This window comes from Bombina bombina, chromosome 5 (assembly GCF_027579735.1).
Source record: "Bombina bombina isolate aBomBom1 chromosome 5, aBomBom1.pri, whole genome shotgun sequence".
Classification (NCBI taxonomy): domain Eukaryota; kingdom Metazoa; phylum Chordata; class Amphibia; order Anura; family Bombinatoridae; genus Bombina; species Bombina bombina.
This window is the reverse complement of record NC_069503.1, coordinates 656,271,119-656,289,510: the sequence shown is the minus strand read 5'-3', so window position 1 is coordinate 656,289,510 and position 18,392 is coordinate 656,271,119. Positions and strand designations below refer to the sequence as shown.

At 37.5% G+C, this 18,392-nt stretch overlaps 1 protein-coding gene across 1 annotated transcript in view; it reads left to right on the top strand.

Moving 5' to 3' along the window:
- Positions 1-18,392, top strand: part of LOC128661585 (cadherin-10-like) — a 543,762-nt gene that overhangs the window by 283,839 nt on the left and 241,531 nt on the right. Inside the window, exon 2 of the mRNA XM_053715824.1 lies at positions 546-840. Coding sequence (XP_053571799.1) covers positions 546-840 — 295 coding nt within the window. The remainder of the gene's footprint in view (positions 1-545; positions 841-18,392) is intronic.

Sequence of the window (18,392 nt, the reverse complement as noted above, 5' to 3'; positions counted from 1 at the left end):
GAAGATATTCTTCTATCTGAAGAACATTGGCATTTGAAATATTCATATTTAATGATGGGTTAAGCACACTCAAAAAAACAGTATGGGTATGGAGTATGGGTGTTAGTTGTTTTTTTAAATTCCACTGCATAATCCAAGCGCAACCCGACACACACAAAAAAACTTTGTCTAGCGATGTAAACATGCGATCAGGATAGCTACATAGAGCTCCACTCGTAATCTAGCCCTTGATCTTTTTTTTTTTTTTGCACTTCATTATCCCTTTAAAAACCAACCAGCAGATATTATATGGCCAAATACAGTTTATCATTCCAATATGTTGTTGAATATGTATATTGATGTCCTAGGAAATTAGTGTAACTTACGATTTTAGGTGGGATATTGAACAAAAGAAACACATTAAATTGCCTAAGTTAAAGTTATATCGTTTACTGACACAACAGACTCCAGTGGGCTTTCTAAATCATGAATATAAAATTGTATTTTCTGAGTAAAGAAATTGTCATAAATAGATATAAATGCATTTACTGTTTATTTTCCCTTAGCTTCACTCTGATCAAGATAAAGGAGATAAAAATTTGAAATATATTCTCTCGGGTGATGGAGCGGGCACACTTTTTGTTATTGATGAAAACACGGGTGACATACATGCAACACGAAGAATTGACAGAGAGGAAAAGGCCTATTATACTTTACGTGCCCAGGCAGTAAACAGAAGGACAGGGAGACCAGTGGAACCTGAGTCTGAATTTGTCATAAAGATACATGATATCAATGATAATGAGCCTACTTTTCTAGAAGACATTTATACAGCAAGTGTCCCAGAAATGTCCGATGTTGGTAAGTAACCTATTTTATGTTAAAAAAAATATATTGTAATAATAATAAAAATAATATATATACAAATAATAAATAAGAAGAACAATAACAACAACAATTAGTATTGTTATTATTATTAATAATAATAATAACAACAACAATAACAATAAACAATAAAAAATGTATTTTTCCTTTTATTTTTGAAACGTTTAAAAGTACTGCAATTATTTTTTTTAGAGTATTTTATTTGTAATGAATTAACTAAAAATGTTTTAGATTTTATTTTTTTCCAAGACAGAGTTGTGGGTTTATAATTTAACAGATGTTGGTATGTACACATATTTAGGCTTACAAATTTAACATCACGCCAGAGCCTTAGAAAAAGATAAGAAAATATAACTTCTACTAAATAAAATTGTACTTTTGATATGTGAATATGAAGTTGTAAATTCTGAGCAGCGATAGGTAATAATATGAATTTAAACAATTAAGATACTACAATATAAATAAATGTATTGAATTAATAAAACTATTTAACTATTTGGTAAGATATAAATAAAATGTAAAATCTTTATCGCTGAACAAAATGGCTACATTTTTAAATGCATGTATTTCAATAGCAAGAAATTCACAACTAACCACTTTCATAAACTTTTTGGTAGATTGGTAAATACTACTAAGTATACGACTGTATGGGAAGTGATAATCCTCTGCTCAGTTTATAGGCACCCCCCCCCCCCCCCATGGCAAAAAATTAAATGTGATGGGCAGAAGCAGGGATGTGGCTTAAAAAAACATAAGTCCAAAGTAATATAAATACAATTCTAAATAAAGTCATATCATTTTTTTATACTCTTGGGCAGCAAAATCAAGCACAAGCTCAAACCACTGGTATAGATATGTGATCTCTGTAATTAATTAGCCTTTGCAGAGACAGTGCTAAATATTTTTATCTTAATTGGACATTTAATAATATATTCTTTAAAACTGCTCTCTGCATTCCCCATTAATATTCTAGATTCTGGCCTTTGAAGTCAGCATAAATGCACAGTAACACACTACATAGCATACAAGTACACATGCATATTCACACACACACACTACATAGCATACACTTACACATGCAGATACACACACACTACATATCATACACTTACACATGCAGATACACACACAAACTAAATATCATACACTTATACAGGCAGATATACAAACACACACTAAATGATATAGACTTACACATGCAGATAAACACACACTACATACCATACACCAATACATGCAGCTACACACTACATAGCATACACTTATACATGCAGATACACACACTACATAGCTTACACTTATACATGCAAATACACACACACACTAAATAAGAAACACTTACACATGCAGATACACACACACACACTACAAAGCATACACTTACACATGCAGATACACACACACACTACATATCATACACCAATACATGCAGATACACACACACACTACATAGCTTACATTTATACATGCAGATACACACACAAACACTACATAGTATACACTTACACATGCAGATACACACACACTACATAATATACACTGATACATGCAGATACACACAACTACATAGCATACACTTATACATGCAGATACACACTTATACATACAGATACACGCACACACACACACACACACACACTACATAGCTTACATTTATACATGCAGACACACACACACTACATAGCAAACACTTATACATTCAGATACACACACTTATACATACAGATATACACACACACTACATAGATTACACTTATACATGCAGATACACAAACACACTACATAGCATATACTTATACATGCAGACACATACACACTTATAGATACAGATAGACATGCATACTACATCATATATTGGTATCTGTAATTCATTGTATGGGGTCCTGAGGTTGGCAAGAACATTAGCTGGCAGTCTGAGGCTGCCACTGTTTGTTAACCTGGTGTTAGCACTGCTCATCGTATAAAACTGAAGGCATGCTAATATTATCACCAGGGGTTAGACGTCATCACTACCAGAGGTTAGAGGTCACCATTACCTGAGCTCAGAGTGTATACAGCCTTTTTACTCCTGCTTAACGCACACACCATTACTTTTCCACAGGGAATCTAACAGGTATATAACCCTGGGAGAGAAAAGCCAACTGCTTCTGAGTATGGACCCAATAAAATTAAAAAACAACAAAAAAATTTTTTTATGCATGGAGCAATGCGGGATATATGGCTAGCAACCCGGGACAGACCCGCGGAAATTGGGACAGTTGGGGGGTATGAATATATTTTTGAGCTTTAGTTATTCTGTGGCTCAGTAACTGTTCTCAAATGATTAATTTCTCAGTTGACGCCTGATGATTTTAGTAAATATTGGTGCAGACACTTTAATAATGCATAGCTTGTAATTAACATAATATGTTTTGAGGTAATCATTTTCACCAGCTATTTATTTATATATATATATATATATATATATATATATATATATATATATATATATATATATATATATATATAGCAAAACAGGAAACAGCACTCTCTGGACTTAAGTAAAAAACAAATAGTTTATTCGGTAACGTTTCGGGGAATGCTCCCCTTCATCAGACCAACAACATACAAGTGAAACAAACATTTAAGCATACACAAACCCCTCCCCCTAGTGCAAAAAAAACGCCAAAAATGGTTGCCATAGCAACCAAACAACCAGTTCAAAGTAAATACATTTACCAATGCAACAATGACATCAAAGAAACCAAATCATTATGGTTAATTAGCATCAGGTCAATTAGCAAATCAACACATCATCCTACCACATAATACACCTGCTGTATATTAGTACTTCTAATAACCCAGTGGCAGTGTGTCCTTATAAAGAGACATATCACAATATTATTAGCTAAGTACAGGAAAACAAGAATGTGTAGAAAAAAGGGTTTGAAAAAACGTTTAGTTAAACATCGGCACCTCATCATGTTGAAATGCAATTCACGTAATGCACTTATAGTTAATGCCTAACTCATAATACCCGTACTACATAGTCAAGGGTCATGTGTACCATTAATGCTATAGACGCCAATAACAGCAAACTCGTTATTCAGATACCTCAAACGTTGTGACCGTATTACATGCACAAAGTGTAGCATGACCTATGTAATCACCCTGTTCAGCATCGGACCAACCTCGCGCTGAATCTAGCACAGTTAGTAGCGGAACAACAAGGGTTATGCCCATGCGTGTAAACCCAGCGCAGTCCGGCCCCCAATGCTCCAGCTAGGTACCCAATAGGATAGATAGGACAAGCCCCCACACCGGACAAACAGAGTTATTAAAATGGCATGGTAAGAGGGTGGGCCCCAAGGTACTACTAAGGGAAGGAAGGGTCCGGGTCATGAACGTAATAAATGCAGCAGGATATGCAATAGAAGAATTCTGGGCCACCGGACTCTTGCAAACCTGTAATCATAGCATCAGCCTGAAACATACTGTGACCGACATATCTTTTTACTTTGGACCCCTGCCCCCCTATCTCTTAGCAAAACTGTTACTCACACAGGGATAGGGGCTTGTCCCATACGGCCTATCAGGGACCTTGCCTTATACCAATAATAATTGACTGGGCATGGCTGACACGCATGCGCACACTTATAGACAACCTTTATGTGACCCTGTAAATTGCCTATGCAGGGACAATAGGTGTCTTGACCGCATGACCGGTGCTGACAGGTTAGAAATGACAGACGCTTATACCCATCTCATCGTGTATGTCAGACTGAACTAGCTGGGTTACTACCCCTAAGTGGGTGACTCCTGATATCTGGGTATTAGGTGTGTTCTACTATCTTCTATTGCATATCCTGCTGCATTTATTACGTTCATGACCCGGACCCTTCCTTCCCTTAGTAGTACCTTGGGGCCCACCCTCTTACCATGCCATTTTAATAACTCTGTTTGTCCGGTGTGGGGGCTTGTCCTATCTATCCTATTGGGTACCTAGCTGGAGCATTGGGGGCCGGACTGCGCTGGGTTTACACGCATGGGCATAACCCTTGTTGTTCCGCTACTAACTGTGCTAGATTCAGCGCGAGGTTGGTCCGATGCTGAACAGGGTGATTACATAGGTCGTGCTACACTTTGTGCATGTAATACGGTCACAACGTTTGAGGTATCTGAATAACGAGTTTGCTGTTATTGGCGTCTATAGCATTAATGGTACACATGACCCTTGACTATGTAGTACGGGTATTATGAGTTAGGCATTAACTATAAGTGCATTACGTGAATTGCATTTCAACATGATGAGGTGCCGATGTTTAACTAAACGTTTTTTCAAACCCTTTTTTCTACACATTCTTGTTTTCCTGTACTTAGCTAATAATATTGTGATATGTCTCTTTATAAGGACACACTGCCACTGGGTTATTAGAAGTACTAATATACAGCAGGTGTATTATGTGGTAGGATGATGTGTTGATTTGCTAATTGACCTGATGCTAATTAACCATAATGATTTGGTTTCTTTGATGTCATTGTTGCATTGGCAAATGTATTTACTTTGAACTGGTTGTTTGGTTGCTATGGCAACCATTTTTGGCGTTTTTTTGCACTAGGGGGAGGGGTTTGTGTATGCTTAAATGTTTGTTTCACTTGTATGTTGTTGGTCTGATGAAGGGGAGCATTCCCCAAAACGTTACCGAATAAACTATTTGTTTTTTACTTAAGTCCAGAGAGTGCTGTTTCCTGTTTTGCTACATTTCAACTACTCTAGCACCCTGGCCCTTGGAGAACTGTTTGTGAGAGTGCAACTGACATTTTTTGCCTGGATACCCTCCTGATGCACCCACCAGCAAGTGACACATCAGATCCCTCACTCTGTTGTACTACCGGACTTGTGTTATAACATTGTATCATCACCACGGTGTGGGTATTCACTGGGGACTAATTGGTACTACTAAAGCAACAATGGAGCACATTGAACCCACGCAGGCCGCAGCCACTATTCCAGCTGATGTGGAGGGTGCAGAGACACTATCCATGAGTGACTTGGATGCAGCAAGGATACTGTTTGACACCTTACTACCTGAAGATCCAGCGGAAAATGCTGTGACTGTGTACAATCAACTCATCAAATTGAAGAAAAAAGAGGTGGATCTTAAATTTCATGGCATTTACCTTTCTGAGTACCATAGAAAGAGACTGATACCTAGAGGCTTTAGAATCAACAATGTGCCCACCATAGGCAGACAGAACTCTGACTTCTGCAGGAAATGGGTAGCGATATTGAATAAATGTTCCCTTGATTTGATCTTGCTAGTGGTCGAGGAAGTCAGATGTCAGATGCAAAAAGCAAAGGATGATATCAGCATTTTGGAGGAAGTTAAAGGCCAGATCCTGATGCAGGACAAATCAGAGAACTGGATGGACAAGATTAACACACAACTACGGGAATACAACAATGCCTTAATTGCCTTCAAAAACAAAAAACTTGGTTATGTTATGGAGGATTATAAGGATAAAAAGGTTTACCGATGGACACTTGGACCGGTTGAAAGAGCCCAGTACCAGCCAAGAAGACAAAGAAGGTTTAGAACATATGCACACCGACAACTGAACACGGTGGATTCAAGTTCTGGCTCCGACACGGATTACTCGGGTGACCGGCCACAGGAGAATGAGAACCAGTACAGCACTCAGCCTTTTTTAGACATTACCACCCGCTCCAGGGGAAGGGGCGAAGACCGCATACACGCAGGGGCGGATTTTGGAAGAAGACCCCCACTACCCCGCAGGAGGAGGAGGATGTAACGGTCAATCTTAGCCAGCATGTCCTGAATGACAACGAAAGGCGGGTACTCATGAAGGGCCTCTCCTTTGTACCCACAACTAAGGCTGATGACTTCACTACTTATATTTACAGTATGCGTTTCCAGAGGCAGCTGAAATTGGGTGACTTTTTCCAGGGAAAGGGATTGGAAGAAAACAGACACCCCTTTAAGAAACCAAGTACATTTGAACCACCCACGACGAATCCAAGTATTAGAACTTATACTCGCCTTATCCAACAAAGATTGAGACAGAGGGAGCAAGGCCTAACTAGAAATAATATGACAACAACTGACTGGGAAGCTGTTCAATCCCTTAGAAATGACTCTACCATTGTCATACGCCCAGCGGACAAGGGTGGTGCGGTTGTCCTGCAGGATTATCAAGATTATAAAACTGAAATAGATAAACAACTGGCGGATGTCTCAACCTACAAAGCCCTACCTTGTGACCCCACGATTACCTATAAAGCACGGATTGACTCAGTTATTGAACATGCAGCACAAATGAACTGGATAGACCCAACCACCAAGGAATGGCTAACCACTAACAACCCAGTCAGGCCAATTCTCTATACACTCCCCAAGATACACAAACAATTGGTACATCCACCTGGACGCCCCATTGTCTCAGCACGGGGGTCACTCCTACAACCCCTGGCTAAATATGTTGACTCTATGCTACAACCACTGGTTGTAAACATGCGCTCATACTTAAGAGACTCCACCACACTCATTGCATATCTCACTGACATAACTGACATAGAGCCAGGAGACGTGCTTGCCAGTCTTGACGTCACAAGCCTCTATACTATTATACCGCACGAAATGGGGATGGAGATAATTACCAACTGCCTTGAAAGATGCCCATATGTGGGTCCCCCTACCAGCTTTATTATTGAACTTCTATCTCTATGTCTTAAGCTGAACTACTTTAAATTCGAAAGGAGATTTTATCTTCAGCTCATGGGAACGGCCATGGGCTCGAATATGGCACCTGCTTTTGCAAACTTATTCATGGAACATGTGGAGGAAAAGGTGTTCAAGGTATATGACAATCAACAAGTACGCTTTTACAAGCGCTACATTGATGATATCGTTGTAGTCTGGAGAGGCACGATTGAGTCCTTTGGCGAGTGGGTCAAATCCCTGAACACAATAGGGGGACAGGTTCAATTGAAGGAAGTGTCCAGCTACGATGAAGTGGATTTCCTGGATCTAAGAATTTATAAGATAAACAACAGATTGGGTACCACCTTATTTAAAAAGTCTACCGACAGAAACACACTGCTACATGCTTCTAGTTACCATCCAAGATCACTCATAAAAGCCATCCCTAAGGCACAGCTGCTGAGAGTCATCCGCAATAACACATCAGAGGAAAACCGTGAGGTACAACTGAAAGAAATGGAATCACGGTTTTACAGCAGAGGATACAATGGCAACACTATAAAGGAAGCAAGGACCCAGTTGAGCATGAAAATGCCAAAAAGAGACCAACAGAAGAGGATGAATTTTGTCGCTGCATACACCCCTAGCACGAGAACACTAGGAGTTACTTTAAAAGAGAAATGGGATATTGTCCAGACTGATCCATCATTACCATACCACGACTATGGACCACCCAGAATTGGATATAAGAGGGGAAGAAACCTAAAAGACATTTTAATGAACACTGATCCAACTGATAGCTACAGCAAGGTCAAGACAAACACCAAAAGGGGCTCCTACAAGTGCCCGAGTTGTGTAACGTGTAACGCCATGCTGCAATGCAAGCAGTTCAAACATCCACACAATAACACAAGCTACAAGATCAAGCATTTCCTTACGTGTACCACAAAATTTGTGGTGTACATGCTGAATTGCAACTGTGGCCTATTCTATATAGGTAAGACGTCAGATGACATTAAGAAAAGGATGGCTAATCACAGGAGTGCCATCCGGACGGCAATTGAGAAAGGCAAGAGTGACCAACCGGTGGCCAGACATTTTATGGAGAAGGGTCACTCTGTGGCGGACCTGAGATTTAAACTCATCGATCATGTACCCCCAATGCCTAGGGGAGGTGACAGGGACACCCGTCTCCTACAGAAGGAGGCCGAGTGGATTTTCAAACTGGACACTATACACCCCAGAGGTTTGAACATGGGGATAGACTGGCATTGTTTTTTATGAACTAAGCTGTTTACGCTTCTATTGTATCTGGTTGTATCTTTCTAAGAGGATTAATATAGTCTGTACAGTATCTGATACTATGTATGCATTCTTTTATCCACAGTGGGTTCATGAAGTCTGGTGGCTGATTGGCTCTAGGCTCTGCCCATATTTACCCCCCAGGAGGGGTGCCCAATGGGTGTACCCTTATTTAGGTTGTTTCTGTTATGTACACTAGTGGATGTCACTTTTGATGCACACCGCAGTGTTGACACATCACTGAGTGCTGGTGCTATTAACCTTGCACTACGGAACCCTGTTAGCACTAGTATTTTCTGTACCTAGGGGGATGGGACCTGCCTGTACTATGTATTTATTCACATTAGTTTAGGGTTCTCTTTTCCTTTATAGCGATCCTTATAATTCTGGGCCACCGGACTCTTGCAAACCTGTAATCATAGCATCAGCCTGAAACATACTGTGACCGACATATCTTTTTACTTTGGACCCCTGCCCCCCTATCTCTTAGCAAAACTGTTACTCACACAGGGATAGGGGCTTGTCCCATACGGCCTATCAGGGACCTTGCCTTATACCAATAATAATTGACTGGGCATGGCTGACACGCATGCGCACACTTATAGACAACCTTTATGTGACCCTGTAAATTGCCTATGCAGGGACAATAGGTGTCTTGACCGCATGACCGGTGCTGACAGGTTAGAAATGACAGACGCTTATACCCATCTCATCGTGTATGTCAGACTGAACTAGCTGGGTTACTACCCCTAAGTGGGTGACTCCTGATATCTGGGTATTAGGTGTGTTCTACTATCTTCTATTGCATATCCTGCTGCATTTATTACGTTCATGACCCGGACCCTTCCTTCCCTTAGTAGTACCTTGGGGCCCACCCTCTTACCATGCCATTTTAATAACTCTGTTTGTCCGGTGTGGGGGCTTGTCCTATCTATCCTATTGGGTACCTAGCTGGAGCATTGGGGGCCGGACTGCGCTGGGTTTACACGCATGGGCATAACCCTTGTTGTTCCGCTACTAACTGTGCTAGATTCAGCGCGAGGTTGGTCCGATGCTGAACAGGGTGATTACATAGGTCGTGCTACACTTTGTGCATGTAATACGGTCACAACGTTTGAGGTATCTGAATAACGAGTTTGCTGTTATTGGCGTCTATAGCATTAATGGTACACATGACCCTTGACTATGTAGTACGGGTATTATGAGTTAGGCATTAACTATAAGTGCATTACGTGAATTGCATTTCAACATGATGAGGTGCCGATGTTTAACTAAACGTTTTTTCAAACCCTTTTTTCTACACATTCTTGTTTTCCTGTACTTAGCTAATAATATTGTGATATGTCTCTTTATAAGGACACACTGCCACTGGGTTATTAGAAGTACTAATATACAGCAGGTGTATTATGTGGTAGGATGATGTGTTGATTTGCTAATTGACCTGATGCTAATTAACCATAATGATTTGGTTTCTTTGATGTCATTGTTGCATTGGTAAATGTATTTACTTTGAACTGGTTGTTTGGTTGCTATGGCAACCATTTTTGGCGGTTTTTTGCACTAGGGGGAGGGGTTTGTGTATGCTTAAATGTTTGTTTCACTTGTATGTTGTTGGTCTGATGAAGGGGAGCATTCCCCGAAACGTTACCGAATAAACTATTTGTTTTTTACTTAAGTCCAGAGAGTGCTGTTTCCTGTTTTGCTACATTTCAACTACTCTAGCACCCTGGCCCTTGGAGAACTGTTTGTGAGAGTGCAACTGACTCTTTTTGCCTATATATATATATATCTAAAACATCAGTCAATATATAGGGGCCTATTTACTATGGTGCAAGCGGACATGATCCGTTATATAGCGGATCATGTCTACTGCAAATCAATAAATGTTAACAGCATACGCTGTCTGCATTTATCATTGCACCAGCAGTTCTTGTGAACTGTTGGTGCAATGCCACCCCCTGCAGATCCGCGGACAATCGGCTGCTAGCAGGGGTGTCAATCAACCTGATGGTATTCGATCGGGTTGATTTCTGTCCACCCCATCAGAGCAGATGGACAAGTTACTGGAAACAAGGGGCCTCAAGCTCCATATTTAGCTTGATAAATATGCCCTATAAGCTCTCACAAGTCTTCATTATCATAAGTGGTAACTCATTTTCTGCATTTTGATAGCTGAATTAACTTATATTTTTGATAATGAAGACCTGTGAGTGCCTATCTATAGACTGGTGTTTTATATAAAGAGCACCCAAGCAGATGTGCATTGGAGCAGTGAGAGCAAGATACATTATCTATATGTATATATTAGACATGTGCATTTGTTTTTGGATGAATACACATTTATCACGAAAATAGAATTTTCCAAATTAATGCACCAACTAAAATGAAAGAAAATTAGTCAGAAATGTATCAGTAGTCATTCATTTTCCTTTTGTTAAGGGTAAAATACTTACCTTAACGTACTGGAAAGCACTCTAAAATCATCCTCTTCTTGCCAGAGCCCCTGGTCCTGAGAACCAAGAGAAGTAGGCAATGTGTTAGCTTGGCCAGGACTTTGGCAAGAAGAGGATTAGTAAGTATTTTTAGATACAGCTTTGAAACATTTACATTTGTTTAAAAAAACATAATTTCTTTATAAACTAAACAAAAACAAATAGTGCAGACAACAAATAATCGGGGAAACAAATTTCCTCAAATATCCAAAATGAAAGTTTCATACAAAGTGAAAATGTCTGGCCTGCAGTCTTTGTATAAAAGCCTTTTCTAAGCAAGTTGCAAACGTTTGTCTCAAGGAGAATTGACAGAGCTTGAGAAACTAACTGAGCAAGAAATCAAGGGAACCCTTATGGAGAAAAACAACAGGCAAGAAGCAATTTGTTAGCTCTTTGCAACAGCAAGATCTCCGTGATTTACAAGCAGGTACTACTAGCAGATATGATGACATCACAAACTGGGCATTCTTTGGCAGACCACAAGAGCTAAAGCAAAGACAAAATCATCCTTAAGTTAACAGCAGCAAACGGCATCAGTGACCGGCTCAAGTGAACAACTATGACAAAGCTGTGGGAATCCAGCGAGGTCGCGGTGAGCAGTGAGATCACTTTTGGTCTTGCAACAAACCTGAAACAAGATGAGAAAGGCTTTCCGGTGGACGTGGTATGTGCCATAGTATACTGCTTGTTTAATAAAGTATGATCTGCTTACTGTGAGGAATCATAAAATGAACAAAAGTCATAAGACTGAGGCCTATAGATCTTGTGTGCGGCAAAAGCCGTGGTCAGCAGGCAATAGAGCCACGGTGACTTTCTTCATACAGTTCGCTAAATGATTCTAGCATAACGAGGTGCACCTCTTTCTTTGTTTGGTTTGAATACCTTAAAGGAAATATTATGCCAACAAGTAAAAATTGTATTTAAATGCTTAAAGAACGGGATATTCAATATTTTTACTGAAAACTCAGTTTGCTGTTGCTCTAAATGTGTATGCATTTGTATTTTTGTTATAATGTTTACATCTTGATACCTACAGGGGCACTATACATGTTGGTTGTTTATGGTTGATTAAAGGACCAGTCAACACAGTAGATTTGCATAATCAACAAATGCAAGATAACAAGACAATGCAATAGCACTCAGGGCTCGATGATTGAAAGCTCTCTGGGCTGGCGAGATTATTAAAGAATGCTCACCAGTCCTTCTATTTCCCTTGTGGAATGATCCAAAGCCATTTTTTACCGTGAAAACAGGGTGTCTCACTAAGGGGCGTATACTGCATTTTCATATGAAATGTGCACAACAAAATTCGTATTTTAAACATTATACAAAACAAATATTTGAATCATTCACACAAAAATAAGCAGGGAAAAATTGTATTGTTAAGGTGCATCAAAAATCGTAACAAAATTCTTCACCAAAAATCGTATGTTAACAAAAGCGTAAAATTAGTATCTAATTTACACAGGAATAAATCAAATTAAATATTCACAGCGTAAATTGTAATTGTAGTACACTGAATGTGCAAAAATCACACAGAAATTTGAATTTATAAATACAAAATGCAAAGCGTAATTGTTTTTTCGTAAAATGGGCTGAACATGGGCGTTCCATGGGCGTATATGACAATGTCTCACTAATCCCAGCGTAATTCTATAAAGATTTTCGCACTGCAGATATCACAGTTTTTTCTCGCCAACTAAAAGGTGGCGAGCTTTTGTCAAAACAATACGAACACTTATAACCCCAATAGAAAAACAAATGCATACGAACATATAGGCGAATGTAAGATGCTATAAGCAGAAAGCAGCGTAATGTGAGTTATATTGGCTGCAGGATTTTAATTTTAAAGTGCTCCCCCTGCTCTCTGCTAACTTCGCACTAAGGAGCGAAGTTTCCCTATCCAGCGTGCTCCATTACTTTTAATAGGAGCCATCTCGCAACTCGCAGGGACTGCAACTTTTTACGATCATTGCACTTGGGCAGCCCTGCGCGTGTCAGCGAGAAAAAGAAGGTTTGAGCTGGCGAACAATATATCCTCGAGCCCTAAGTCTGAACTTCAAATGAGTAGTAGATTTTTTTTTCTGACAATTTTAAGTTATGTCTTTTTCCACTCCCACTGTACCATGTGACAGCAATCAGCCATTCACAATCACAAATGCATAAATGCTTATTCTTGCACATGCTCAGTAGGAACTGGTGATTCAAAAACTTTAAATATAAAAAGACTGTGCACATTTTGTTAATGGAAGTAAATTGGAAAGTTGTTTAAAATTGCATGCTCTATCTGAATAATGAAAGTTTAATTTTGATTGAGTGTCCCTTTAAGTAACTTACTAGTTTGTTGAGTTGTTGTAACTTTTACGCAGGTGTTTCTTTGTATCAAGTGGCTGACTTGAAAAAGATGTGAAAAATAAAATGCCCATGCAAAAGTGAAGGTAAACTTTGATGAATGAAAGTCCGTTTTTTAAAAAATACTATTAAAAACAGGTGCACTTTCATTCATCAAAGTTTACAAAGCAGGCATTTTGTTTAAAAACTTACCTTTCTTCTCTTCACAGCCGGAGCAGCTTCCCCCGCACAGGGGATCCTCTCTTCACACGTCAGCAATGAGTAATCCGGCTTCCTCCGATCATGGCATGGCCTCAGGCAATGTTACCCCTGGGGGGAAAGCCGTGATTGGAGTAAGCCTCGGCTGCTATGTAAACTTTGATGAATATAAGTGCCCCTGTTTTTCTGTTTTTAATAGTATTTTTAAAAACTGGGCTTTCATTCATCAAAGCTTACCTTCACTTTAAAGATTTAAAGAATGCTGAATTCCCTTGCTTTGGAATCATAAGGGATGATGTCCCCTACTTTACGTATCTAGCTTTAACGTTTGCTTCACATATAAATATATATATATACCGTATATATATATATATATATATATATATATATATACACAGGTATATATATATATATATATATATATATATATATATACACACACACACACACACACAAATATACATCTATCCTTCTATCTGTCTATCTATCTAGGAAGGAACAGCGCCAATATACAAAGCAAATGGTCTTAGCAATAGAGATGCAGATAGAGATGAGATTCAGGAAAATGCAGTGCCAATCAGTATTTTCATAATAATAGTGACTAGAAAAGGAGACTGATTTGAATGAGATTAGTGCATCTTATCGCCGAAAAAAAGAAAAATTGCAATTGGCAGGGCTCCTGAATAGGAACATATTTTTCAGTGTGCAATTATACTTCTCTATACATGTGACATTATTTTTAATGACTGGATGCACATTACATTTGACATTTCATTTTCTTGACAAGCTAAGTAAGGGAAATGTGTTTAGTATTTTTTTTTTCTTTTCTTGCATTTTAAAGACCATATTTCACACATGCTTCAGTACATTTATAAAGAAAAGATAAAGAAAAGATTTGCAACATATTTCAAGATATAACTGAAAAAATTGTGCCAAATACTCTCACGATACACAATTTTGACATTAAACTATCTCTGCTGATAAAAAACAAATATTCCACTTACTTCACTACTCATAACCATCAGAACTTCTTTTTTTTTAAGATTTGCACAAGCTGTTCTCTTGAATGTATTTGCTTTAACTTATATGAAGTTGTTTCAGCTCAGCTTCGTAGAATGTTTTAATTTATTTGCTTATACTGTATTATGACTAATTAAGTCATTATTGTTAAATGCATAGTACAAGCTAAACACAGTATTAAGCAATTTCTCCATAACAATTACTTTGACCTTATGTGTTTACTGACATATTAGTCTAATTCTTGTTAATTGTCAGTACAATATTATAGTTCATATATTTTCTTTGGAAACATTTTTTCCTTCCTGTCATTATGGTAAAGCATATTTTTATTTTGAAAAGTAGTATGAGGCTATGTAGAGGTTGCACACAAAATGATTAATTGTATGTATGTATATACGGTTTTCAAGTATGGCTGATATATGCTTAATATATTTTTTGGTGGTTCTTTTCCTGCTCTTTTTCAAACTCTAAATGCCTGATTAAATTAAATTAAAGTGGAGAAAAATCCCAATACCAATTATTTTTCTATAATTACCAAATTCTACTTATTTGTCAAGTTGGTTGACATTATTTGATCTTTACACTGAAAATTCACTTATAGTTGTCTATTTAGAAAATAAAATAGAAATGAAAAATGGTAGTAATAGCAATAATAATAATAATATGTATTTCCTTCAATGGTATTCAAAATGCTTTAGATCTCCAAAGATAGTTTCAGCAAAGCTATAAAAAAAAAGTATAAAGTATCAGTATAAATATTGAAAATTTAACAGAAATATATTTATCTATCTTTTTATAAATATACGGGGACATCTCTAATTGTGAGTGGTAGGAAATTCCAGAAAACAATTTATAGCACTCTGGATTATCATAAAACACCAAACTGAATTAAAAATGTTATCAAGCTTTTTTTTGTGTGTGACCCCAAAGTATAGTTAGGACAAGATAATGCCACCCATGACTTAAAAATGAAAATTCAGTTTGACAATAAGTAAACCAATAAGAAAGCAAATTATAGGAGTATGCCATCAGCAATAGCTTAATAATTGTGGTGATGAATCAGGGGTCGGCCAACTTATGCTACATCATAATAATGCATCAAGATTGATTATACCTTTGGTAAATATATTACCTTAAAAAATTATACAATTCTGACTGCAAGTCTTACAATACTTGGATTATGAAATGCAAAATACAGAGAAAGTGTTTGCAATACGTTTATAAAAAATAATAAAGCAAAGCAATAACTGCTCAAATATTTGTATGAAGCAGTTTGGAAATAAGAATATGTAATGCAAATCCACCCCTGGCTTTTACACTATGTATGATGCATTTATAAATGCTTGTGGGACAATTGCTGCAGTATAAGGCAACAAGAATAATTTGCAATATAAGATTTGAATAACTGTAACTCTATTTAGCTATACCAAGTTAAATATATTATCCTGATAAGAAAAATATTATCATAGTAGTTTTTGGACCGTTAGGGAGAGAAATGACATTGTAGAAACAAATAATTTTAAATCCCATTTCTCAATTAATGGGAGCAAAGAAAAATATGCACCAGTGAAAGAAAAATATATACTTACTTGACCATGAGATGTAGCAGGTTTTGTAGTCTTCTCAGGTAACTTAACTTAGATAGGTGTAATATGGTCATCCTATCTGGTACAACTCTGGTTGGTCACCTCAGTAGTTGTCAGTCCTGCAGTTGGCCCTGTGTATTTTGTGTAACCCTCTTTTTATTGAAAAATCTACTATGTTAATGTTAAGACCACCTTTGACATGTGTATAACTGTGAATGGCAACCTATAACATGCAGAATTGTAAAATAAATAATCAACAGAAAGGTAATATATTATCTTTCTGTAATCAACAATTATCCATTAATGCAAGGGGTCACCATTATAAAATTTATGTTAAAATAAGCTAAATTTTCTACTGTTTTTATTGGATGTCACTGATTCCAAATTCCAGAGTAGTATTCAGATAAAACATCTAGCACTTGTGCTTTTCATCTAGGGTAGAAAAGTACCCTGGGTGCCCAATCATTTTCCCCACATAAACTCAATTACCAGATGAAAATAAGAAAAATTAAATACATTTTACTTCTGGTGCTACATAAATGAATGTATATTATATGATCAAAAGAAAATCACTTTTATCATATTTATCCCATAGCAAATAAGGGAAATATTACAAGTGGAGCGATATATATCGCTTGGGGTCAAGCGATATTGATGCTCCACTGAGTAAGACCAGTGCACGCTAATGTACACTGGTATTACAAGTTGATCTCAATGCAAACACAAGCTGGCGTTCGCATTGCTAGGAATCATTGCGCTCAAGAGAGCACGCTTCCGTAGGCTCCAATGGTAGCCTTGTTCTCATGCCATCAGAGACGCATAAGAACCCAAATGCAGCGAAGGGTGTAAGTAGCACAGCGACGGCAGCAAATTTAAATATATATGTATATGTTTATATACATATATATTCATGTGTTTATGTGTGTATATACATGTATTAACACATACATATATATGTATATAAGCATATATATATATATATATTTACAGGAAAAACACATTTTCCATAGACCACAATGTTTTACTAACACCCCACTCCCGCCAACTTTAGCCTAGTGAAGTTATGTTATTAAAAAATAAAGATAATAAAGCTTCTGCTATCATTGTTTTTTTTTTATAAAATACACTACACTGTATTTTGAGAGCATTTGGGGCACATTTATAAAATTAACCAGATATCTGATCTCTGGTTAATTTTTAAGTGCTAATTGCTACCGCAAGCTTATGGTAGCAATAACCAGCCACTTGCAATGGCTGGTTAATTATTGCACACCCACAAATGGGCAAATCTAGCTCAAAAACTCTTTTCTAGGTTTTTGTACTCCAAAAGCACATTGACAATATACTAAGATTTAACTATATTAAGTACTTTTTAAAAACTGTTTATTTATCAGTCTGTGATTTAAGTAATTATGAAACAAATGATTTAGAGTCCTTAACAGCGATCCAAGTAAGTAAAGACCTCATCCTCCCTGTAAGAAAGAGTCCATGCCAGCTGTAGGTTTTCACATATAACTAAAGCATAATCATTAAAATTTTAACAATATTAACCATACGGTTCTCCTCTAAACAAAGTGCAAATATAAACAAAAAAAACATATATTAGTATGAGAGAATAACAAAAGCACATTCCACAAGTTGCACATACTATCAATATAAACAGAATAAGCTAAATAGACTTTAATGAATAATGTCCTCTTCTTTAAGTCTCTCCCACCTCCCTGGGGCTGACCATGCTAATAAATACCTGATCCTGATACACTATAAATATCTCAAGCCCTTTATTGTGACTTAAATATTATAAGCTGTGCCTCTAATATGTAGTCTAGGCATGAAACCAAAATTTTTTTTTTCACGATTCAGATAGAGCATGTCAT